General features: G+C 40.1%; 1 protein-coding gene across 3 annotated transcripts in view; it reads right to left on the bottom strand.

Annotated features, from left to right (window-relative positions):
• RANBP17 (RAN binding protein 17) overlaps positions 1–27,591 on the bottom strand; it is a 438,613-nt gene extending 411,022 nt beyond the window's left edge. For all 3 annotated transcript variants that reach the window (XM_002744545.7, XM_008990995.5, XM_078365784.1), the window contains exons 1-3: positions 27,407–27,591; positions 4,520–4,666; positions 591–681 (exon numbers count right to left, since the gene is read on the bottom strand). In XM_002744545.7, coding sequence (XP_002744591.2) covers positions 591–681; positions 4,520–4,666; positions 27,407–27,424 — 256 coding nt within the window. In that variant the 5' untranslated portion in view covers positions 27,425–27,591. The remainder of the gene's footprint in view (positions 1–590; positions 682–4,519; positions 4,667–27,406) is intronic.
• Between the last annotated feature and the right edge of the window lie 321 nt (positions 27,592–27,912).

The following is a 27,912-nucleotide window of genomic DNA, read 5'->3' as shown; positions in this document are numbered from 1 at the left end:
ATTTTATGGAATCATTTTTTCAAGTTCCAGGCTTTTTTATCCATATGTAAATTATCTTCCTAATAAGAGCCTGCTTTTATTTTACATATATCCCAAATGATTTTGATTGATACAGCATCCTGAAAAATATTAGAGACCTAAATTCTGTCCTGTCATTCAGTTGCATACCAAGTTAAGATAATGGCTAAGAGCCTGGACTCTAAACAGACAGAATCATAACTCTTTTACTTTCTAGTTGTGTGATCTTCGGCATGTGACAGAGCCTGTCTGTCAAACCTAATCTCCTCATTTTTGAAATGAAGATAACTCAAAAATCTTGTTTGGTGGATAAACTGAGATAGTAAAAATCTTAACAAACAGTACAAAAATTAAATGCTAGTTATTGTTTATTACTAAACAAATGCTTTTTTGATTAGACATTGCTTTATGTAACATATCAGTATTCATTAATAGATGAGTAAATAAAACTTGATACTCATGTTTTAAAAAAAGACAGACTCAAAAAATTTGCAGTCCTAGTACAGTTTAGTATTTTCAAAAGAAAAATTTTTTTAAGTGTAATTGGTTAAAAAGCAAAATAAACCACTTACTGATGTCCATCCTCTGCTCAACAGGTAAAGGACTGACTCGGCTGACAAGTTTTGAAAGACATGTTGCTGCAAGGAGCTGCGCATAGGATGTCTGTAAAGAATAATTTTATTTACTATTATCACAAACGAATTAAAATAATCAAAGCATTATGATAGAAATGTTCTTCTAAGCAGTAACAGAAATTCTTCCGGTTTTCCAAAATGGCAAATTCACAAGGGATAAAATATGTCAATTTGAGATACATATATATAGAAAAGGATATACATACACAGGCATACAATCTCTCATAAGAAATCGTTAATTGAGGGAGGTATAGACAGCCATCTCAAACAAAAAATCATTAATTGAGGGAGGTATAGACAGCCATCTCAAACAACAGTAAGCAAATGGGAGAAATAAATGACTTAGCAAGTTCAAATAAAATACAGTACTCTTACCATGGTCTACAGCCCTACACCATTGAGCCTCTGATACTCTCTTCAAATTCATCCGGTTCCATTCTCAACTTTGCTCTGACCATGACAGCCTTTAGAGTCCTTTCAATATCTTCCCCACCCTGACCTCCGTGTCCCCTGAAACCCATGTCTGACTATATTCTCTGACCTCCAATTATCTTAATACTATACTCAAACTCTCTAAGTGCACATTCATCCATCAAAATTTGGTTTACACTCCAACCTCTAGAAATTCTTGCAAAGATATTCCCTCTCTTTTTTTCTCCAGACCAGAGGCCAGCAAACTATGGCCCCTGACCAAATCCTGCCTATTTTTACATGGCTTCTGAGCTACGAATGTTTCCTACAATTTCAAGCAGCTTTTCAATTGTTCGAAAAATCAAAACAATAATAATATTTTGTGACAGAAAAATATATGAAATCCATACTTTGGTGTCCATAAAGTTTATTCAAATACAGCCATGCTCATTCATTTATACACTGCCTACGGCTGCTTGCATGCCATGATGGCAGAATTGAACAGTTAAGACAGAGACCACATGTGGCACTCAGTGCTTCCTACTCCTGCTCAGAGCATCATAAACCACAGTGACTAGAGAGCCATGGGTGTTGCCATGACATGACACATACCTTTTGTTATTATCAGTGCATGTCTATCATATCAAAATAAGAAAAGATAAAAGTGGACTTCAAATATCTAATTTGTAAGGCACAATGGAGAGTGATCATTCTGCTATTGATTACATGACAAAACAATATGCTTATTTTTTTTTTTTTTTTGAGGTGGAGTCTCACTGTGTCCCAGGCTGGAGTGCAGTGACATAATCTCGGCTCATTGCAACCTCTGTCTCCAAGGTTCAAGCAATTCTCCTGCCTCAGCCTCCCAAGTAGCTGGGACAACAGACGTGCAATACCATCCCCAGCTAATTTTTGTATTATTAGTAGAGGTGGGGTTTCACCATGTCAGCCAGGCTGGTCTTGAACTACAGACCTTGTGATCCATTCTCCTCAGCCTCCCAAAGTGCTGGGATTACAGGCGTGAACCACTGCTCCCAGCCAACAATGTGCTTTTTATGCAATGTTACTATAGTTGTCATAAAAGAATACCATATATATTGACTATATCAGACCAAGCAATATCCCCATCATTCCCATCACAATAGTCCCAACTAAGGAAATCAAAAGTCAGAAAAAGCAGAAAATTTGATATCTCATCATAGTAGACTGTCTTTACAAATATAAAAGATGAGCCTGCAACCAAAGTTTCCAAATTAATTAAATCACCATTGTCTTATTACAGTGGCAAAAGTTACACGTGCAGAGAAAATAAGATTATTAGTTTCTAGTGGGAACGAGTGCTCAAAGAGTTGAAGACATTGGAACAACATCAACAGTCAATTTGAAAACAAGGCAAATGATTTGGAAAGGGTCTCCTTAACTCTTGATGAGTGGACAGATGTTTCTTACAATGTTCATACTCGTAATATTACTATCTGTATGTTCTAGAAGTCAATGCTGAGTGTGAAGCAACTAAAGAATTGGCCTCTATGTAGAGCTACAGGCCAGAATATTTTCAAAGAACTTGAGGACATGTTAATTCAATATAAACTGAGGTAGAATCTGGTATGATATGTCACACTAGTGGTAAAAACATATGAAGCAGAAAAGGACTTAGCTGAACAAACTTACAAAGCTTATGAAAAATGTAAGATGTTTAAAACCTATGGTTATTCACCATATTATTCATCTGCAGATACTGTATAGCAAATATATGAATCTATCATAAGTTCATGAATCAGTAGTGTTAACATTGGACTTCATTCACTTTTGTGAACTTTAGTTCTGTGGATTTCTGCAAGATAAAGAAGCAGTATCTGAATATTCTGTATTGGAAACAATATCCTCACTTGTCCCATCACACAATAGTTAAATAGCTTATCACCAAAAAAGTTTTACTGCGATTTTTTTTTTTTTAGCTCAAGGATAAGGCTAAAATTTTTCTGAACGAGACAACCAAGTCACTATTGTTCAACACTAAATGGCTTTGGAACTTACCTTTGCTGCAAAATTGATAATGTTCCTTAATGAATTCAACCTAAAATTACAAAATTGCCTAAAAAGTGTCTACTACCTATATGCAGAACTTATCGTGAAGTAAAGCCATTTTGATAACAACTAACATCATATGAATTGCAAGTAATGTCAGGCAGCTTTATATACTTCCCACATCATCAAAAGTTAAAACAAGTAGTGAGATCTCTATTCAGAGACATACTTTCTGAACTTCAACTACAGCTCTAGCTTCAGATCTTGATGCAAGTATAAAGAAAATTTCCGTATTTTAAAATCCATTTAACTGTGCAATTAAGAGCTCCCACCTAATCGTCAATTGGAAGTGACTAATCTGCAATATAATGACATACTAAAAGGCAAATACCAAGATTTAACAGAAGTCTTTAAATGCCTTCTAAATGATGAATGTGCTTAATTATAATCATATGCTCATGGACTGATACTAGTATTTGATAGTATCTATCTATGTGAAAAGATACCTTCAAATTTAAAATATATAAAATCTCACTATAGATCAGCATTAACATATGAACATTTGCAATCAATGTTGACGATAGAAAACAGTTCAGAACTCCAGTTAAGCAAAATGTTATCCTCCCAAAAATAGCTCTATTCTCTTTATTAACAGACCTGTATTATTTTAAAAACCTATATTAGATTATTATATTTTGAATATCATCCATAAAACTTTGAAGAAATTTGTTTTTTCTCTTACTATAGATGTTCTTACAAAATATCTTCCATTTTGTCTCCCAGCCCACAAAATCTACAATATTTGCTAACTGGCCCTTCACAGAAAAAGTCTTCCAACTTTGTTCTAGACTACACAATCTCTTACCACAATCATTTCATAGCTATTGATATATCCGCCTCTCCAACTAAACAAAGAGCTACTTTAATTCATGTACATAAATCAAGTAGGCAGTGCAACGCCTGATTTTGCATTTATGTATTTTACTAAATGCATATAAATGTCTAGACTATGAATATCTAGATGGGAGGGAGGCAGGCAAGAGATAATCAGAATGCTTTGGAATCATCCTTTCATGTTTCAGAGGTAATTACAATCTGCCTCCCCATCTAGATTTTTTTAAGTTGTTATTCAACTTCCAAAAATGTGGTTTTTGCCCACTAATATGAGACATAAAAAGAGACCAAAAGTAATCAAGAAACTATCTCAATTCATTACTATTTCATTTCCTGGCTCTTCCCTAAATTTGCTTTCCAGGTTTTCCAATTCTTTTCCTGATTAACCCCTTTGACAGTGAAACTACAGTTCCACAAAACCAAAAAAACCCCGTGGCAATATCACTCAGTTACCACTGTTAACACACGAGTTCATTAACAATGGCATACATCTACTGATCTTTCATGGTTAATCACTGTTACCGAATACTTACTGTTCCTTGTTCTAATAAAAGTTGACACTTGCTGAGACATTCTGGGCTGTCAATCAGTTCCAAGAGTGCTTTCTCAGCCTCTATTCTTTGTGTAAGATCAGTCCCTATGTAGAGATGAGTACATAACACTTCCAATTCGGCCAAACTCTTAAAAGAAAAAAAATTAACATTTCACTTGAATGAAAAAAACGAGGTAAATATTTAACCACAAAAAACAAGGGATACAAATATCACATGTGTATTCATTAACTTGATACCTGTTTACTGAAATACAACTACTTACCAGGAGATGCAGTTGGAAACAAAACAGGCACATCTCCTACTCCCCAAATTATTTACTTACAAGTTGATAGTTCTGCAATGGAAGAGTACAAGAAGGGGAGAACTTGTCTACAACAAGGATTTGGAAAGGTACGCCTAAAGAAATAATATTTATGCTGAGACCTACAAGGGTCAATCAGATTTTAAAAAGACTAGAAGGCCATCCAGGCAAAGAAAGAACATTTACCAGCACTCTTCAGTAAAATAGAGTTTAGTCATTTCAAAGCATTAAAGGTCAGTGTGGCAGATAAACACAGCAAGGAGATACCAGATGAGGTTAGGGAGATGGATGGGGGAAATGATCATACACGAGTTGCAGATAACCAAATTTATATTCTTTCTCAAATTTTAAGAATTTAAGGCTAGATGTGGTGGCTCATGCCTATAATTCCAGCATTTTGGGAGGCCAAGGCGCAAGGATCACCTGAGTCCGGGAGTTCAAGACCACCACAGGTAACACGGCAAACCCTCCTCTACAAATACAACAAAACTAGCTGGGGTAGTAGGGTGCACCTGTAGTGCTTGAGCCTGGGAGGTCGAGACTGCAGTGAGCCATGATCCCATCACTGTACTTCAGCCTGGGTGACAGAGCAAGACCCTGCCTCAAAAACATATGTTTATTATTTTTATTCTATGCTGATATGGGGCTTCTGAACCAACAACTCAAAGTGCTGCAGGATTTTCAAGAACTGACTTGATCTCATGGTATTTCTAGCAATGTAATAACCAGTTATGTTAAAGGGTCCTATTTCATAAGCACAAAGACTAAAGCATTCTGCTTATAATCTTATCTGATGATATAAATCTAATCTCATCTGACAATATGTGACACATGGAAACAATCTAAAAAAAGAATTTAAAAAGGAGTTCAGCACTCCTCTCCAGCTTAAAACATTTTTTGTTAAACATGTCTTCTGAAAAAAAATTATCTCACTTTGAACTTGAATAAGAGAAAGGAAAAATATTGGCATAGATTTCAATGTAGGATAGGCATATGAAACTAATGGGATATTCCTTTAGAAAATGCTTTTTTGTTGTCTTTTCTAGCCTGAATTTTACGTGGCAACCTTATAGCTACACTAGCCCACACATTCCCTCACACGCATACACCTTCTCGTAAAAGGAATACACAAGTTACTCCAAAATGAGATCTACTCTAGCTCCCATTATTCTTTTTACTTCTTCTTCTCTCCTTCTTAGCGCTTTTAGAGCACTTTCCATTTCCCTATCTACATAAGAGCCCAGCATCCCAGACTTGAAAATTTCCTGCTAGAGTAAACATCGAAGTCCCAAAGTAAGATTTCAAACAGACTGAACCTCAAATGAACCACATTTTAAACATTTCTCCCACCTAGATTGGCCCAAAAAACCCAGATTACTACTACACACTGTTCGCAACAGTAAAATGCATACAATGTTTATGGTTCATGAATACGTAAAAATTACCTTGTTTTCTCCAGTATAAGAAATACAAAAATAGGGGACTACAAGCAGCAGCGATGGGAGGCTCCCACTGAGAAAACCAAAACAGCATGCTAATCCTGCCCCTGTAACCAAGGTATCCAGGTTCTGTCAACAGAACTGACTAGGCAGTTGGGGGGTAACTAACCCACAGAGAGGAGGGATGAGCAAGTTGCTACGTCGGCCCACCTGAGAGCCATATGGGGCAGGGGAGCCCCTATTCCCAGCCAAGGGAGGCAGTGGGTATCCCTCAAGGTCAAAATCTCCAGAGAAAGGAAGAGGTACTCATCTCTACTGTTCTCCAGCCTCCTCAGGTGACATCTCCAGGTGCGGGAGCAACCTAGATTAACAGGGCCTGAAGTGAACGCCCAGCAAACCACAGCAGCCCCACAGAAGAGGGACCTGACTATTGAAAGAAAAACAAACAGAAGGCAACAACAGTATCAACAAAAACAGTCCCCACAGAAACTTCATCCAAGGGTCGGCAGCCTCAAAGATCAAAACTAGACAAACTCACAAAGATGAGAAAGAATCAAAGAAAGAACACCGAAAACGCAAAAGGCTTTGTGCCTCTTTTCCTCCAAATGATCACAACACCTCTCCAGGAAGGGCACAGAACTGGATGGAGAATGAGATGGACGAACGGACAGAGTAGGCTTCAGAAGGCGGGTAACAACAAACTTTGCTGAGGTAAAGAAGCATGTTCTACCCCAATCCAAAGAAGGTAAGAACCATGATAAAAGGCTACAGGAGTTGCTAACTAGAATAACCAGTTGAGAGAGGAACATAAATGACATGATGGAGCTGAAAAACATAGCACAAGAATTCTGTGAATCATACAAGTATCAATAGCCAAATCAATCAAGCAAAAGAAAGACTATCAGAGCTTGAAGACTATCTTGCTGAAATAAGGCAGGCAGAGAAAAAAGAACGAAAATGAATGAAAAAAACTATGGGACTATGTAAAAAGAAGAAACCTGAAAGAGACAGACAGAGTGGAACCAAGTTGAAAAACTCACTTCAGGATATCATCCAGGAGAATTTCCCCAACCTAGCAAGATAGGCCAACATTCAAATTCAGGAAATACAGAGAACACCAGTAAGATACTCCTCAAGATGATCAACCCCAAGACACATACTCATTAGATCAGATCCTCCAAGGTCAAAATTAAGGAAAAAATATAAAGGGCAGTCAGAAAGAAAGGCCAGGTCACCTACAAAGGGAAGCCCATCAGACTAACAGCAGATCTCTCTACAAAACCCTACAAATCAGAAGAGAGTAGGGGCCAATATTCAACATTCTTAAAGAAAAGAGTTTTCAACCCAGAATTTCGTATCTGGCCAAACTAAACCTCATAAACGAAGGAGAAATAAAATCCTTTTCAGATAAGCAAAAATGCTGAGGGAATTTGTCACTACCAAGCCTGCCTTACAAGAGCTCCTGAGGGAAACACTAAATATGAAAAGAAAAACTGGTAATAGCCACTGAAAAAACACACCAAAATAAAAAGACCAAGAACACTATGAAGAATCCACATCAACTAGTATGCAAAATAACCAGCTAGCATCATGATGACAGGATCAAATTCATGCATAACAATATTAACTTTAATGTAAATGGACTAAATGCCCCAGTTAAAAGCCACAGACTGCCAAATTGGATAAAGAGTCAAGTCCCATCAGTGTGCTATACTCAAGAAACCTATCTCATGTGCAAAGACACACATAGCCTCAAAATAAAGGGATGGAGGAAAATTTACCAAGCAAATGGAAAGAAAAAAAAAGCAGGGTTTGCAATCCTAGTTTCTGACAAAACAGACTTTAAACAAACAAAGATGCAAAAAGACAATGAAGGGCATAACACAATGGTAAAGGGAACAATTCAACACAAAGGGCTATCCTAAATATATATGCACCCAATGCAGGAGCACCCAGATTCACGAAATGAGTTCTTAGAGATCTATAAAGAGACTTAGACTCCCACACAGTACACACAGTAATAATGGCAAACTTTAAAACCCCATGTCAATATTATTGGATCAATGAGACAGAAAATTAACAAGGATATTCAGGACTTGAACTCAGCTCTGAATCAAGGGGATCCAATAGGTATCTATAGAACTCTCCATCCCAAAACAACAGAATATACATTCTTCTAGTGCCACACAGCACTTACTCTAAAATCGATCACATAATTGAAAGAAAAGCACTCCTCAGCAAATACAAAAGAACTGAAATCATAATAGTCTTATAGACCACATTGCAATCAAATTAGAACTCAAAATTAAGAAACTCACTCAAAACCACACAACTACATAGAAAGTAAACAACCTGCTCTTGAATGACTCCTGTTTAAATAATAAAATTAAGGCAGAAATCAAGAAATTCTTTGCAACCAATGAGAGCAAAGAGCCAACATACCAGAATCTCTGGGAAGCAGTAAGAGCAGTGTTAAGAGGGAAATTTATAGCACTAAATGCCCACATCAGAAAGCTAGAAAGATCTCAAATTGACACCCTAACATGATGACAACCAAAAGAACTAGAGAAGCAAGAGCAAACAAACCCAAAAGCTAGCATAAAACAAGAAATCCCTAAAATCAGAGTGGAACTGAAGGAGATAGACACAAAAAATCCTTCAAAAAAATCAATGAATCCAGGAGCTGGTCTTCATAAAAACTTAATAAAATAGATAGACTGCTAGCTAGACTAATAAAGAAGAAGAGAGAAGAATCAAACAGACACAATAAAAATAACAAAGGGATATCACCACTGACCCCACAAAAATACAAACTACCATCAAAGAATACTATAAACACTTTTACACAAGCAAACTAGAAAATCTGGAAGAAATGGATAAATTCTTGGACATATACACCCTCCTAACATTAAACCAGAAAGAAGTCAAATCCATGATTAGACCAATAACAAGTTGTAAAATTGGGGCAGGAAAAAAATAACCAACCAAAGAAAACCCAGGATCAGACAGATTCACAGCCAAATTCTACTAGAGGTACACAAAGGAGCTGGTACCATTACTTCTGAAACTAATCCAAATAACTGAAAAGGAGGGACTCCTCCCTAACTCATTTTATGAGGCTAGCATCATCCTGTTACCAAAACCTGGCAGAGACACAACAAAAAAAAATAAAACTTCAGGCCAGTATCCCTGATGAACATTGATGTGAAAATCTTCAGTAAAATATTGGCAAACCAAATCCAGCAGCACACCAAAAAGCTTATCCAGGCTGGGTGCCATGGCTCATGCCTGTAATCCCAGTGCTTTGGGAGGCCGAGGTGGTAGATCACCTGAGGTCAGTAGTTCAAGACCAGTCTAGTCAACAAAGCAAAACCAAAATCCCGTCTCTACTAAAATAAAAAATTCAGCCAGGCATGCTGGCACATGCCTGTAGTCCCAGCTACCTGGGAAGCTGAGGCAGGAGAATCCCTTGAACCCGGGAGGTGGAGGCTACAGAGAGCCGAGATCGCACCACTGCACTGTACTCCAGCATGGGCCTGGGTGAGAGAATGAAACTCTATCTCAAAAAAAAAAGGCTTATTCACCACAATCAAGTCAGCTTCATCCCTGGGATGCAAAGCTGGTTCAACATACGTAAATCAATAAATATAATCCAACACATAAACATACCCAATGACAAAAACCACATGATTATCTCAATAGAATGATGCAGAAGAGGCCTTCAATAAAATCCAACATCCCTTCATGTTAAAAACTCTCAATAAACTACATATTGATGGAATATATCTCAAAACAATAAGAGCTATTTATGACAAACCCATAGCCAATGTCATACTGAATGACAGGGAAAGCTGGAAGCATTCCCTTTGAAAACTGGCACAAGAGAAGGTTGCCCTCTCTCACCACTCCTATTCAACATATTATTGGAAGTTCTAGCCAGGGCAATCAGGCAAGATAAAAAGATAAAGGGTAATTAGATAGCAAGAGACAAAGCCAAATTGTCTCTACAGACAACATGACCTCACAATCTAGAAAACCCCATCATCTCAGTCCAAAAACTCCTTAAACTGTGAAGCAATTGCAGTAATGTCTCACAATCCAAAATCAATGTGCAAAAATCACAAACATACCTATAAAACAACAACAGAAAAGCAGAGAGCCAAATCATGCCATTCACAATTGCTAAAAAGAGAATAAAATACCAAGGAATACAGTTAACAAGAGATGTGAAGGACTTCTTCAAAAAGAAGTACAGGAGACACTTGCAACATGGCCCTTTAGGAGCAGCTCAGGATTGCAGCTCCCAATGAAAGCGCAGAGGGTGAGTGGACGCTGCATTTCCAGATGGATCTTTATCGCCCACAGACCAGGAGATTCCCAGGCGGAGGAGCCCCACGGGTCACCAGCGCGGCTGTTTTGGCCAGCACAGCTGTTTCGGCTGGCGCAGCTGTTTTGCCAGCGCCCTGGCACGGCAGCTCTCCGTACAAAATACACTGGTCTGGTTGCCCTTTTAAGCTGGCAATTGGAGCCCCTGGAAGGCAGATTAGCTCATTCATCTGAATAAATGGGATGGAAACAGAGAGACAGACCAGGAGATTCCTGGGCAGTGCCGTTGTGTCAGCCAGCGCAGTGGGTCATCACACGAAAAATCACATAGATCCTGGTGCCCTTTCAGCAGGTGACTGGAACACCTGGGAGAGAGTCAACCGTTCAACTTAAAAAAAAGGCTCTGAGGCAGGGAGCCAGGTGATCAGGCTCGGCAGGTCCCACCCCCACAAAAAAAAAAAAAAACAGCAATTGGAAACACTTGGGGTTGAGAGTTTCACGGCAAGCAGAGCTGAACCCAGGACAGTGCAGCTCAGTGGGGGCAAAGGGTCCGCCATTACTGAAGCATTCCACCTCTACGGAGGTAGTCCACCATTGCTGAGGCAGCCTGCTGTTGCTGAGGCAACCTGCCATAACAGAGAGAGTCCACCATTACAGAGGCGGGCCACCACTGCCGAGGCAGTTCTAACCACACCCATATAAACAGGACTGCAGCAGAGCTGGCAGCAGGGCGGAGCCCACAGCAGCTCAGCAAAGCCTCTGCAGGCAGGGAGTGACTAGGCTGCTTCTTGCTGGGCAGGGCAGCCCTAAACAAAACAAAACAAAAACAAAGGCAGCAGCACAACAGATACTCATAAATAAAGCCCTAACTCCCTGACAGAGCACCTGGGGAAAAAAAGGGGGTTTATGAGTTCTGCTGCAGCAGACTTCAATGGACCTGCCTAGGAGCTCTGAATGAACAACGGAGCTCACAGCTCAGCACTTGAGCTCCTATAAAGAGCAGACCATCTCCTCAAGCAGCTCCCTGACCCCTGTATATCCAAAGAGTCACCTCAAAAAGGACTGATCAGACTGACATTTGGTGGGCATCATTCTGGGACAAAGATAGCAGAAGAAACTGGTAGCAACCCTTACTGTTCTGCAGCTGCTGCAGGTGATCCCCAGGCAAGAAGGGCCTGGAGCGGACCTCAGCAGTCCTACAGCGGAGGGGCCAGACTGTTAGAAGGAAAACTAAGAAGCAGAAATAATTTCATCATCAACAATCTGGACATCCACTCAGAGACCCAATCTGAAAATCAGCAACTGCACAGATGACAGGTGAATAAATGCACAAGAATGGGGAAAAAACCAGCGCAAAAGGAAGAAAACACCCGAAACCAGAACATCTCTCCTCCAAGGGATCACAACTCCTCACCAGCAAGGGAACAAAGCTAGATGGAGAATGAGTGTCGTGAAATAACAGAATCAGACTTCAGAAAGTGGGTAATGAGAAACTTCTCTGAGCTAAAAGAACATGTTCTAACTCAATGCAAAGAAACTAAGAACCTTGAAAAAAGATTTGACGAAATGATAACAAGAATGGACAACTTAGAGAGGAATATGAATGAATTGAAGGAGCTGAAAAACACAACACGAGAACTTCGCAAAGCATGCACAAGTTTCAACAGCCGAATTGACCAAGCAGAAGAAAGAACATCAGAAGTCGAAGATCAACTCAATGAAATAAAATGAAAACCAAGATTAGAGAAAAAAGTGCAAAAACGAATGAACAAAGTCTCCAAGAAATGTAGAACTATAAGAAGAGACCTAATCTACGTTTGATAGGTGTACCTGAATGTGATGAAGAGAATGAATCCAAGCTGGAAAATACTCTTCAGGATATTATCCATGAAAACTTCCCCAACCTAGCAAAGCAAGCCAATATTCAAGTCCAGGAAATACAGAAAATACCACAAAGATATTCCTCAAGAAGAGCTACCCCAAGGCAAATAATCATCAGATTCACCAGGGTTGAAATGAAGGAGAAAATGCTAAGGGCAGCCAGAGAGAAAGGTCGGGTTACCCACAAAGGGAAACCCATCAGACTCACAGCAGATCTCTCGGCAGAAACCCTACAAGCCAGAAGAGAGTTGGGGCCAATATTCAACATCCTTAAAGAAAAGAACTTTCAACCCAGAATTTCATATCCAGCCAAACTAAGCTTCATAAATGAAGGAAAAATAAAATCCTTTACGAACAAGCAAGTACTCAGAGATTTTGTCACCACCAGGCCTGCTTTACAAGAGCTCCTGAAAGAGGCACTACACATAGAAAGGAACAACCAGTACCAGCCATTCTAAAATAATACCAAATGCTAAAGAGCATCAACAAAATGAAGAATCTGTATCAACTAATGGGCAAAACAGCCAGCTAGCATCAAAATGGCAGTATCAAATTCACACATAACAATATTAACCCTAAATGTAAATGGACTAAATGCACCAATCAAAAGACACAAACTGGAAAATTGGATAAAAAGCCAAAACCCATCGGTGTGCTGTATCCAGGAAACCCATCTCACATGCAAGGATACACAAAGGCTCAAAATAAAGGGATGGAGGAAGATTTACCAAGCAAATGGAGAGCAATAAAAAGGGAGTTGCAATTCTCGTCTCTGATAAAACAGACTTTAAAGCAACAAAGATCAAAAGAGACAAAGAAGATCATCACGTAATGGTAAAAGGATCGATACAACAAGAGCTAACGATCCTAAATATATACACACCCAATACAGGAGCACCCAGATACATAAGGCAAGTTCTTAATGACTTACAAAGAGATTAAGACTCCCACACAATAATAGTGGGAGACTTTAACACTCCACTGTCAATATTAGACAGATCAACCAGACAGAAAATTAACAAGGATATCCATGACTTGAACTCAGACCTGGAACATGCAAACCTGATAGACATTTACAGAACTCTCCACCCCAAATCCACAGAATATACATTCTTCTCAGCACCACATCACACCTACTCTAAAACTGACCACAATATTGTAAGTAAAGCACTCCTCAGCAAACGCAAAAGAACAGAAATCATAACAAACAGTCTCTCAGACCACAGTGCAATCATGTTACAACTCAGAATTCAGAAACGAACTCAGAACCCCACAGCTTCATGGAAACTGAAGAACTCACTCTTGAATGTTGACTGGATAAACAATGAAATGAAGGCAGAAATAAAGAAGTTCTTTGAAACCAACGCGAATGAAGACACAACATATCAGAATCTCTGGGACACATTTAAAGCGGTCTCTAGAGGAAAATATATAGCAGTAAATGCCCACATGAAAAGAGTGGAGAGACCCAAAATTGACACCCTATTGTCAAAATTGAAAGAGCTAGAGGAGCAAGATCAAAAAAACTGAAAACCTAGCAGAAGACAAGAAATAACTAAGATAAGAGCAGAAATGAAGGAAATAGAGACACAAAAAATCCTTCAAAATATCAATAAATCCAGGAGCTGATTTTTCGAAAAGATCAACAAAATAGACCACTAGCCAGATTAATAAAAAAGAAAAGAGAGAATAACCAAATAGATGCAATAAAAAATGATAAAAAGAAATCACCACAAAACCCACAGAAATTCAAACCATCATCAGAGAATATTACAAACAACTCTATGCACACAAACTAGTAAACCTGAAAAAAATGAATAAATTCCTGGACACTTGCATCCTCCCAAGCCTAAACCAGGAAGAAGTCAAAACCATGAATAGACCAATAACAAGATCTGAAGTTGAGGCAGCAATTAAGAGCCTACCACACAAAAAAAGCCCAGGTCCAGATGGGTTCACAGCCGAATTCTACCAGACACATAAAGAGGAACTGGGGCCGGGAGCAGTGGCTCAAGCCTGTAATCCCAGCACTTTGGGAGGCCGAGGCAGGTGGATCACGAGGTCAAGAGATCGAGACCATCCTGGTCAACATGGTGAAACCCCGTCTCTACTAAAAATACAAAAAATTAGCTGAGCATGGTGTCACGTGCCTGTAATCCCAGCTACTGGGGAGGCTGAGGCAGGAGAATTGCCTGAACCTGGTAGGCGGAGGTTGCGGTGAGCCGAGATCGCGCCATTGCACTCCAGTCTGGGTAAGAAGAGTGAAACTCCGTCTCAAAAAAAAAAAAAAAAAGAGGAACTGTTACCATTCCTCTTGATACTATTCCAAATAATCCAAAAAGAGGGAATCCTTCCCAAATCATTTTATGAGACCAACATCATCCTGATACCAAAACCTGGCAGAGACACAACAAGAAAAGAAAACTTCAGGCCAATATCCACGATGAGCAGAGATGCAAAATCTTCAATAAAATACTGGCAAGCCATTTGCAACAGCACATCAAAAAGCTTATCCACCATGATCAAGTAGGATTCATCCCGGGGATGCAAGGCTGGTTCAACATATGCAAGTCTATAAACGTAATTCACCACATAAACAGAACCAAAAACAAAAACCACATGATTATCTCAATTGATGCAGAGAAGGCCTCTGACAAAAATAAAACAGCCCTTTATGCTAAAAACCCTCAATAAACTTGGTATTGATGGAACGTATCTCAAAATAATAAAAGCTATTTATGACAAACCAACAGCCAATATCATACTGAATGGGCAAAAACTGGAAGCATTCCCTTTGAAACCTGGCACTAGACAAGGATGCCCTCTCTCACCACTCCTATTCAATATAGTACTGGAAGTTCTAGCCAGAGCAATCAGGCAAGAAAAAGAAACAAAGGGTATTCAAATAGGAAAGGAGGAAGTCAAATTGTCTCTATTTGCAGACAATATGATAGTATATCCAGAAGACCCCATCGTCTCAGCGCAAAATCTCCTGAAACTGATAAGCAACTTCAGCAGAGTCTCAGGATACAAAATTAATGTGCAGAAATCACAAGCATTCCTATACACCAAAAACAGACTTAAAAGAGAGGCAAATCAAGAACGAACTGCCATTCACAATTACTACAAAGAGAATAAAATACCTAGAAATACAACTAACAAGGAACGTAAAGGACCTCTTCAAGGAGAACGACAAACTGCTGCTCAACAAAATAACAGAGGACACAAACAGATGGAGAAACATTCCATGTTCATGGTTAGGAAGAATCAATATGGTGAAAATGGCAATACTGCCCAAAGTAATTTACAGATTCAATGCTATCCCCATCAAGCTACCAATGACCTTCTTCACAGAACTGGAAAAAACTACCTTAAACTTCATATGGAACCAAAAGAGAGCCCGCATAGCCAAGTCCATTCTAAGTAAAAAGAACACAGTGGGAGGCATCACACTACCAGACTTCAAACTATACTACAAGGCTACAGTACTCAAAACAGCATGGTGCTGGTACCAAAACAGAGATATTGACAATGCAATAGAACAGAGGCATCGGAGGCAACACAACATATCTACAACCATACAATCTTGGATAAACCTGACAAAAACAAGGAATGGGGAAAGGATTCCCTGTTTAATAAATGGTGTTGGGAAAACTGGCTAGCTATGTGCAGAAGGCAGAAACTGGACCCCTTCCTGACACCTTACACTAAAATTAACTCCAGATGGATTAAAGATTTAAACATAAGACCCTAGAAGAAAATCTAGGCAAAACCATTCAGGACATAGGAGTAGGCAACGACTTCATGACCAAAACACCAAAAGCATTGGCAACAAAAGCCAAAATAGACAAATGGGACCTAATCAAATTCCACAGCTTCTGCACGGCAAAAGAAACAGTCATTAGAGTGAATCGGCAACCAACAGAACGGGAACGAATTTTTGCAGTTTACCCATCTGACAAAGGGCTGATATCCAGAATTTACAAAGAACTCAAACAGATTTACAAGAAAAAAATAAGCCCATTCAAAAGTGGGCAAAGGTATCAACAGACACTTTACAAAACAAGACATACATGAGGCCAACAAACATAGGAAAAAATGCTCATCATCACTGGTCATTAGAGAAATGCAAATCAAAACTACATTGAGATACCATCTCACGCCAGTTAGAATGGCAATTATTAAAAAATCTGGAGACAACAGATGCTGGAGAGGATGTGGAGAAATAGGAACAATTTTACACTGCTGGTGGGAGTGTAAATTAGTTCAACTATTGTGGAAGACAGTGTGGCGATTCCTCAAGGACCTAGAAATAGAAATTCCATTTGACACAGCAATCCCATTACTGGGTATATATCCAAAGGATTATAAATCGTTCTACTATAAGGACACATGCACACAAATGTTCATTGCAGCACTGTTTACAAAAGCAAAGACCTGGAATCAACCCAAATGCCCATCGACGATAGACTGGACAGGGAAAATGTGGCACATATACACCATGGAATATTATGCAGCCATCAAAAATGATGAGTTCGTGTCCTTTGTAGGGACATGGATGAACCTGGAGAACATCATTCTCAGCAAACTGACACAAGAACAGAAAATGAAATACCGCATGTTCTCACTCATAGGTGGGTGTTGAACAATGAGAACACATGGACACAGGGAGGGGAGCACTACACACTGGGGTCTGTACTGGGGAATAGGGGACGGACAGCGCGGGGTGTGGAGCTGGGGAGAGATAGCATGGGGAGAAACGCTAGATGTGGGTTAAGGGGAGGAAGACAGCAAATCACACTGCCACGTGTGTACCTATGCAACTATCTTGCATGTTCTTCACATGTACCCCAAAACCTAAAATGCAATAAAATAAAATAAAATAATAAATGAAAATAAAATAAAAATAAACAGAGGGTAATCATTAAAAAAAAAAAATTCCTTCATTATCTTGTCATGTTTCAAGGCCTAGGAAAAGGCTAGGCAAACCTCTCAGTGGGCTTTTGTTACCTGCCAGCCTCTGTATAAGGCCACTGGCTCGATCATCTTTTTTTTTTTTTTGAGATAGCATCTTGCTCTGTCACCCAGGCTGGATACAGTGGCATGATCTCAGCTCACTGCAATCTCAGCTCACTGTAACCTCTACCTCCAGGGTCAAGTGAATCTCCCACCTCAGCCTCCTGAGTAGCTGGGAGTACAGGCACCTGCCACCATGTCCAGCTAATTTTTATATTTTTGGTAGAGACGGGATTTCACCATGTTGGCCACGCTGGTCAAACTCCTGACCTCAAGTGATCCGCCTGCCTCAGCTTCCCAAAGTGCTGGAATTACAAGTGTGAGCCACCGCATCCAGCCTTCTAACAACTTTTAATATTTAACTTATCCACTCAGTCAGTACTGAAACAGTTGTCGTGGAGGACTGCCTGTTCAGCTATTAGTGACACCTGGCCTGCCACAGCACAGTTTAAAATTGTGATGTTTCATGACAGTAAAAGAGTGCTATGACAAAGAATAAGGGGAAGAAGATATAGTTTAGATGATGGTTGTGTGTTTTTCAGAAAAGGCCTCTCGGAGGAGATGGTGTTTAAAATGACATATTTATAAACTATGCTTAAATACTGAAATACTTGTATATTAATAATTCTAAAATAATATAATTATTACCCTTTGAAAGTTGTAGTTAATAGTAGAAAATACATTTATTTTAATACTTATGCATAGTTTTCTTATCATTTTTTAAAAGTAAATTGCAGATATAAGTGAATACTTCCATATATGCTTTAGTTATAAAATTTAAGAAACTACTATTTGATTATCTTCATATCACTTGGAATAAGCCATGACAATTACTGATTTTTACAGATAAAATATCTCTTGTTTTGTGAAGGATTTTTTTTATATTTCCCAATTAACTGTTTCTATATATATAATAAAAATTATCTTCTCAACAAAAAAACAAAAAGAAGTACAAACCACTGTTCAAGGAAATGAGGGGACACAAACAAATAGAAAAACATTCCATCTTCATGGATAGGAAGAATCAATATTGTGCAAATGGACATACTGCCCAAAGTAATTTACAGATTCAAATGCTATTCCCACCAAACTACCATTGACATTCTTCGCAGAATTAGAAAAAAACTACCTTAAAATTCATATAGAACCAAAAAAGAGCCTATATAGCCAAGACAATCCTACGCAAAAAGAACAAAGCTGGAGGCATCATACTACCTGACTTCAAACTATACTGCAAGGCTACAGTAACTAAAACAGCATGGTCCTGGTACCAAAACAGACACACAGACCAATGGAACAGAATAGAGACCTCAGAAATAAGACCACACATCTACAACCATCTGATCTTTGACAAAGCTGGCAAAAACAAGCAATGGGGAGAGAATTCCCTATTTAATAAATGATACTGGGAAAACTGGCTAGTCATATGCAGAAAACTGAAACTGGACCCCTTTCTTATACCTTCTACAAAAATTAACTCAAGATAGATTAAAGACTTATATGTAAAACCCAAAACCATAAAAGCCCTAGAAGAAAATCTAGACAATACCATTTCAGGACATAGGTATAGGCAAAGATTTTATGACAAAATTGCCAAAGCAATTGCAACAAAAGCCAAAATTGACAAAAGGGATCTAGTTAAACTAAAGAGCTTCTAAACCTCAAAAGAAACTATCATGCGAGTGAACAGGCAATCTACAGAATAGGAGAAAATTTTTGCAATCTACCCATCTAACAAAGGTCTACTATCCAGAATTTACATGGAAACTTAAACAAATTTACAAGAAAAAAAAAAAAACCCCATCAAAAAGTGGGCAAAGAACATGAACAGACACTTCTCAAAAGAAGACATTTATGAGGCTAACGTATGAAAAAAGTTCAACATCACTGATCATTATAGAAATGCAAATCAAAACCACAATGAGATACCATCTCACTCCAGTCAGAATAATTATTAAAAAGTCAAGAAACAACATATGCTGATGAGGCTGTGGAGAAATAGAAACACTTTTACAATGTTGGTGGGAATGTAAATTAGTTGAACCATTGTGGATGACAGTGTGGTGATTCCTCAAGGACCTAGAACCAGAAATATCATTTGGCCCAGCAATCCCATTACTGGGTATATACTCAAAGGAATACAAATCATTCTATTATAAAGATACATGCACATGTATGTTTATTGCAGCACTATTCACAATAGCAAAGACATGAAACCAACCCAAATGCCCACTGATAAGAGACTGGATAAAGAAAATGTGGTACATATACATCATGGAATACTATGCAGCCATAAAAAGAAATGAGATTATGTCCTTTGCAGGGACATGGATGAGTTGGAAGCCATTATCCTCAGTAAACTAATGCAGGAACAGAAAACCAAACACCACATGTTCTCACTCATAAGCAGAAGCTGAACAATGAAGAGATGTGGATACAGGGAGGGGAACAACACATACAGGGGCCTCTTGCAGGGGTGAGAGGAGGGAGAGCATCAGGACAAATAGCTAAGGCATGCGGAGCTTAATATCTAGGTGATGGGTTGACAGGTGCAGCAAACCCCATGGCACATGTATACATATGTAACAAACCTGCATGTTCTGCACCTGTATCTCATAACTTAAATTAAAAATATACACAAGAAAAATGTTTACAAGAAAAAAACATATATATATGTACAAAAATTAAAAAGGGTCCCTTTTTTCCTCTCATGATCAATCCCAAGTCTTTTCCTTCATCTAGTAAATCTGGAGGACTGAATTTTAGAACTGATAATACTCAGTATAATTAATAAGTTGATCCTGATGGCATGCATTCATCTAGGCCTAAGATTCTTTGAAGCAGACTGACGAGAAAAAGAATTAGGCCAAGATATAGTAGAAGATCTCTTTAACAAAAGGCAGCAAAAATGAGACTAATAACAGTGCTTATCTCACAGGTTTGGAGGACTAAGAGTTAGTGCCATGTAACTTCTGGTAAACAGCTGTTTTTAACATTACCGGTTTTCATTATATCCTTTTAAAATATATGTCCAAGTTCCAATCCCAGTACCTATAAATGACCTTATTTGGAAATAGAGTCTTCACAAATTCTTAATTTAGAATCTTGGTATGAGACCAAGATTGGATTTCATTTGTTAATAATTTGAAATATTCAAATTATATTTGAATATTCAAACTGGTATTGAATATTCAAATACCAATCTTGGTATGAGACCATGCTGGATTTAGAATGGGCCCTAAATCCACTGATTGGTATTCTTGTAAGAGAAAGGAGGAAGATTTAGGATACAGAGACACAGCAGAGAAGACCATATGAAGATGTAGACAGAGACTAGAGTGATGTTTCTGCAAGCCAAAGAACATTGTCAGCAACCATCAGAAGCAGCTTGGAGAAAGGCATGAAATGGTTTCTCCTTCAGGACCTCCAAAAGGAACCAAATCTGTATATGTTTCAGACATCTGGCCTCCAGATCTATAAGAATACATTTGTGGTAAGGTGTGGTGGCACATGCCTGTAATCCCAGCTACTCAGTAGACTGAGGCAGGAGAATCACTTGAGCCCAGAAGTTCTAGGCCAGCCTGGGAAACATAACGAGACTCTTAATTCAAAAAAAAGTGTTGTGAGCCCTAGAAAACTAATATTAATAGTAATCAATTCAATGATACCCAAGTAAACCTATTTGGAAAGAGTATGGAAAAGTCTGGAAATTATTTGTCTCTTTTGCTATACTGATATAAAGAACCTCAAGACAGAACAGACTTAGGGTGTATTTAAATCAACAATGTTACCAGTCACTCATTTTTCCCAAAGATATTTCAAATTATTAACAAATGAAAGGCCATACAAGATAAAAAGGGAAAGGTTTGACTTTTTTGCAAAAGATTCAAAGGGAAAATCAAGTTATTCTTTCACTGTAATGGTAACAAACACATATCATACCTGGTATATTAGAAACCTTTTTAGAGAAAGGGATACACAAAGACCCTTACCCTAGTGGAAAGGTATTATCTAGATATATAAAGCAATTAAACCCACAATATGGTGGTTACTAACCAATCAAGCAATCCTCTGTTTAGCACTTGATTTTCTAAAGAAACTTTATTTTTCATAGTAAACTAATAAATTTTCATCGTAGTTTTATACATTGTTTTCTGAGAATGATTAATATGAAAATGATCTCAGAAAAATGAATCCCTTCTCAATTTGTTGACAAATCAGATTTGAATTATTAAAGCTTTTACCAGTCTTAATGACAACATTAGAAATCCATATAAATTATTAAGAGGTAAAATAAGGAGAACTGGATATCATTCACCTCCCACAGAGTAACTATTAAATATAAACAGGCAGGCCAGACATGGTGGCTCACACCTGTAATCCCAGCACTTTGGGAGGCCGTGGGTGACTTGCTTGAGCTCAGGAGTTCAAGACAAGCCTAGCCAACATGGTGAAACCCCGTCTCTTCAAAAAATACACACATAAAAAAAATTAGCCAGGTGTAGTGGCACATGCCTGACAAGTCTCAGCTACTTGAGAGGCTGAGGTGGGGGGATTTCTCGAGCCCAGGAGGCAGAGGTTGCAGCAAGCTAAGATCCCATGACTACACTCCAGCCTGGGTGACAGAGTAAGCCCTGTCTAAAAAAAACACACACACACAAACAGACAGCACCCAATTTACATGGTCTAGGAAACAATGACGTAATCCTGACTATAGTCTAAATAAGGATCTTCCAAATTATTCTGGACTTATTTCTGGCCTTTGCAACTGACACAGAATTGGCCCCTAAATGATGACTGCTTTTTATATAGCAAGTAAAAAGTCATACATGTAGCTATCAACAGGTGATGCTGAGTAAAAGCAGCCAGACAGAGTATATATTATATGGTTCTTGAGAAACAAAACAGATCAGTGGTTTCCTGGCTGGGAGGAAGACAGCAGAGTGGGGGAAACAGGGACTGTTTTTGTTTCAGGAAATAAATGTTCCCTAATAGTATAACATATACGGGTAAGCCACAAAAATCTACTTTAATTGAATTTAAAGATCTTTTCAATTACTTTCCTCTATCTTTGCTGCCTTCTGAAATCAAGCTTCTTGATTACAACAAACAGAATCTTGTTTGTTACTCATTTTGAAGTTACTCATTTCCCACACTCTTTTTTTCTTCCTCTTACTACCTTTTCCTGAGTATCCCTGAAGGCTTTTATCTGGATCTCTTAGAATTGTTCCTTCTTACAATGAAAGAGATAATACTTGTCATAGTGCTTTATTGTTTACAAAAGTATTTCCATCCTTTTTTCAAACCAATCCTGAAAAATAGGCTCTTGTGGAGTACATATTTTCAGCATATATATTCTACAGATTTAAAAAACGAAGGCTGCAAATATATATAAGTTGCTCAAGATTACAAATAAATGATCAAAATCTAAGTCAAATACAAGCCTACAGACTCCAAATACATGTTGTCTCCTCCCAACCTGTCCAACTTGCCACTCTTTATTTCCATCATCATCTACCATACTTCAAGAGACAAGGTCTTGTTAAGTAGCCCAGGCTGGAGAGCAGTAGCTCTCTGCACAGGCATGGTCCCACTAAAGACCAGCACAAGAGTTTTGACGAGTTCTGTCTCTGACCTCGGACAATTCATTGTTCCTTAGGCAACCTGGTGGTCCCCCATTCCCATACTGATGGATGTCAATATTGTTGATGTTGGACTTAGCAGAGACACTTTATCAGTGGAGCATACTACAATACAGCCCAGAACCCCCAAGCTCAACTGATCCCCCCACCTTAGGCTCCCAAGTAGCTGGGACAGTAGGCACACACCACCACACCTAGCAGTCCATACTTTTTGCCCTCTCTGTTCACCATCTTTGTATATGTGTAAAAATTTCTTGGAAATCTAGAAAGATTTAAAAAATAACCAAAAATGTCACAAACAGAATTGAACATGCTTTCCACTTTAAGTGTCCCTTCTTTTCAGTAGTTTCAGAGTTCTAGATGGGAGTGTAGCTTTACATGCTCCATGTTATCTTTTGCTTCCCCTCTCCTTAGTCTCCTTTGTACCTCCTGTATTGTAACTGATTTGCCATAAGAGACATTTGGCCTTTGCTTCTGGGAGGTAATGTATTATCATACCTGTTAGGATGTTTTCATTTAGGGGAGAGGCTGCCCATACCCAATAGTATGTGGCCAGAGGCTGGCCACATCAGAAACACCAACTATGTGTTTTAGGGTGGGGACTTTGGGTCACAAAGTAATAGTCAACCTAGGACTGATGTCAAACGTGGGCAATCAATCAATCATGCCCAAGAACTGAAGCACTAGTAAAAACCCTTGTCTGGGTTAGCTTCCCCAGTTTGCAATAATTAGTGCATATTGTCATACATTGTTGCAGGTAGCACATGTCCTGAGGCCAATAGAAGCTTATTTTTGAAACCCACACAGATTTTGTGTCAGCTTCCTTTGACCAATTTTAATCTGTATTCTGTCCCTGTAACAAACTGCAACTGAGTTTGACAACTTTCAGTGAATTCTGTGAGTCCTTCCAATAACCTACTAAACCTGATGACAGTTTTGGGAAACCCCCAACTTGCAGTTAGTGTGAGAAGTAAGGGCAGTCTTGTGGACTTTGCCCTCAAACCTCAGTCTGGCTAACTCCAGGAACATACCTAATTTGTCATAAAGTCTTACCAATTATTCTCCCATAAAGATTCAACTTAACACCTCGACCTGATATTCATAGACAGTAGAACAATCAAGCAATATTTTCTAACTGTAGCTGCCAGGGCCAGGGATTTCTCAAGAGGCGGCTCTGGGAATGAGAGTGCAGGGTAGTGGGGTCTTAGAAATGTCATGGTTCGATATGAAAACCACTGGTCCAATGAAGTGGACACAAGCTTTGGAATCTGCCACTCACTTATGAAGTGACCTCAGGCAAATAATTTAATCTTCCTAAGCCTTGCTGTTAAAACTGCAAACAGCAATATCTACCTTCCAAAATAGTCATGAGAATTAAGATATAAAAGATAGGGAAAGCCTAATCCAGTGCCTGCCATACAGACGATCCACATTAACTTATAAATAATCTCCCCAGTTACTGATGAATATAAAAGACCATACTGACCTTCTATAGTTTCTCCCATTCAAGTCCACGCTGCCAGACTGGTCATGCCCATATACATTTTTTCATGCTATCACTGCATTTAAAAACAATAGTTCTCAATCACATCTAGATCAAATCAGGTAGCCTGACTGGGAATTAAGAGGCATGGCTATATTTCCTGCTTCTGAAACAGTCCTGGGCAGAAAAGTTGGATCAACTGAGTCCCCTAAATTTTTCCTAACATTCTCTTGATTCTCACCAAGGTACCTCTGTTCTATCTAAAGTGCCTACTTTACTTCTCAGTTCTCTCTTTCTCTCCTCACTCTGCCCCCTTATCTGGATTGCCTCCTGTCAGGTAATCCGGACACATTAATCCCTTTGGGACAGGGTATCCTAATTCACAGCTTCCTAACCAGAATGCAACTGCTTTGAATGGTTCACAGGTATGCCTGAGATACTGATCCCTCTGCTCTCCAGGCAGCAGGGGCAGGGCTTGAGACATTGGAGAAAGTGCACACTGATGCCTTTTGGCAATGAGCAGTTTATGTTAATGAATACACAATTAACATTTTCTATGTATGTCATGATGTGAAAAAGATATTGACCAGTACCCTCACCTCACCCTACACAACTTTGCTTCTTAGTCATCATCTTGATGGCATAATTTCTCCCTTAGCTGTCCCTTTGGGTAGATGACAGTAAGCTAGAGGTAATGGGGATCATGGAACTTATGAGTTATTATGCCTACTCTAACTCTGTAACCTTGGACAAGTCACAACTGTTTTAAGACTCAGTGTCTTCATATATGCACATTTCTAAAGTTAGCGACAAGTCTCAACTCTATGAGCATACGAAAACTCAAAATGCTAGTTTATCACTATTAACAAATGTTCCTTGAGTTAACTGATTAATGATACGATCCTATACACTAAAAAGAATTCAAATGGAGAAATTTCAGTTTTTTTTTTTTTTTTTTGGTCAACCAAACTGATCTTTTATTTGTCCAACTCCATGTTTAAGTTGTCTACAGAAATGTAATACGAAGTACATTCCTGAAAAACCAATATCAGCAGCTAATTTTTCCAACACTGTGCCTAAATATGAAGAAGTTTTCCAGGGCTTGATTTACTATACACCATCTTTCCAGGTATGAAAAAATTCCAAAGTTTCACCCTACCTTTTAATTTACTCTCAAGATTTACACGGGCTCTGTCAACATCTGATTACCTATTTACAATCCGTAAATCCTCCTTGTGAGATTCTTCCTGTGAAAATTTCCCAGAGGGCATATTTACTAAAGTGCTAATACATTATTTTGACCTGAGGACCCTCAGAAATGACGCGAAGTCAAAAGGTAATGTGTGGGGCGTACTACATAACATTCCGGAACTGTCGATTACTAGACAGTAACTGGTTTTTAAAAAAGACCCTTTGGAAGAATCAATAAATCAGCAAGTTATGGGTCAGTGTGATCACACGGGGTTCAAAGAAGTCTACAAGGGGAATGAGATTCTTAGAAACACTATCACCATATTATGAAATTGCCTTACCTCTCCCAGGTCATCTGCCACCTACTGCCTCTCCTGGTCCCATCCCTTTGTTCCAACCAGATTGAACTTTCTGCTGTACACCATATGCTTCCACAATTATTTGCCCTGGCTCACACTGTTCTTCTATCTCCATACCCTTCCATTCCTCTTCACCTGGCAAACACCTACAACTCTTTCAAGGACTGCAAGTTCCCTGAGAGTAGAAACCATAGAGTTTTGTTCACAGCTGTTATATCTTCAGCGTCTAACATAGTTAGTAGGCGCTCAATAATTAATGGAAGAATGGAGGCTCAAAGAAACTTAAAGCATCTCTTAGCTGAGAGCATAAGCATCTCTGCTTCACTCCTTTCCAACATACACACTTGGCTGGCTGCCCCCTTTTCTGTGCTCCCATGATTTCTGTGACTATTTCTACCATACATTTTTCACTTGTACCATAATTCTCCGTGAACTCTATGAGGGCGAGGATAGTAAGATATCTTCGTTTATCCCTAGAACTTTGTACAGTGCTTGAGACACAGTGAGGAGACAATAAATGTTCCCTGAACAACTGAAAGGGGATGTCAGAGCAGCCTAAGGATATATAAGCACGCGTCCCATCCTCGTAGCCTCTGCGATCCTTGCGCCCGCACCCGGCCGGGGTTTCCTCCTCCAAAGGCGGCCGCGGAGCCTTCCTTTGCAACTCCCAGCAGACGCAGCCCCTGTCTCCTCCGGCCAAGTCCAACTGCTGCCGCCGCTCCTTCGGCGGACCCCGAGCCCCAAGTCGGGCTCGGGCTCAACCTTGTGGAGGGAGGCTTGACTACAGATCCGCGCCGGCGACGCGGCGGGAAGGCGGGAAGGCTGGAAGGCTGCTCCTCTGCTCCGCGGCTGCGCGAGGCGCGCCAAAGCCGGCACGCTGAGACCCCCACCTTCCCGGGAACCACTAAAGCCACGGTCCGCGCGCGTGCCGCCGGCGTCCGCGCATTCCGGGTGGCGAGCCCTCGGCCTGGCCCCCGTCCCCTCCACCCGCAGCCTCCAAGCCAGGCTCCGCAGCCCATGCACACTCCGGCCCGAGCCTGGGGTGTGCAGCCCAGACCAGTGTCCCGGTCCCCGGCTAGGGGCGGAGGTAGGGGCTGGGAGTCTGGGGACACGGGCCCGCGACCCTGCGGCCTCCGCCGCTGTCCTCGGCCCTCGGTCTCCAGACCCCCGCCTCCAGCCGGGTTCCCAGGGCGGCGGAGTGCGGGCCCGCGGCGCAGAGCGCACTGACCTGGAAGTGCAGCGCCATCTTCCCGGGAGGCGGCGCCGGCCGGCCAGTTTGCACCAAGCGTCCTAAGAGAGGGAGCGGGGGCGGGCGCCGCGGAAGCCCCAGCCGCCTGCGGGGTCCCTGCGCCGCTCGCCGCTCGCCGGCTCGCGCTCGCTCGCTCCTCGTAGCCTTAGCCGCCTTGGGAGTCCGCGTTGGAAGCGCTGGAGGGGCGGGGCTGGGAGGGACGGGGCGGGGCGACGGGGGCGGCACGCGGGGCGGGGCAGATAGGGGCGTGTCCTCCGGGAATCTGAACCACCCCTTGCACTCAAGTTTCAGCTGCTGCGTGTTGGTGGATCATCACCTCCAACCTCTGCCTTTTGACACAACTACCACGAGTCAGCAGTGGACGCTGACTCATAAGTCTTCCCAAGGCTCTCTTGACTCCTGACCCTCAAAATACAACTATCGCCCATGGCTCCCGACTCCTGCATCTCCACAGATTTTTTGTCTCCTAGCAGCCACTTACCATG

Source organism: Callithrix jacchus, chromosome 2 (assembly GCF_049354715.1).
Source record: "Callithrix jacchus isolate 240 chromosome 2, calJac240_pri, whole genome shotgun sequence".
NCBI lineage: Eukaryota > Metazoa > Chordata > Mammalia > Primates > Cebidae > Callithrix > Callithrix jacchus.
Note: the sequence above shows the minus strand (reverse complement) of the source record. Positions and strands in the feature narration are given on the sequence as shown.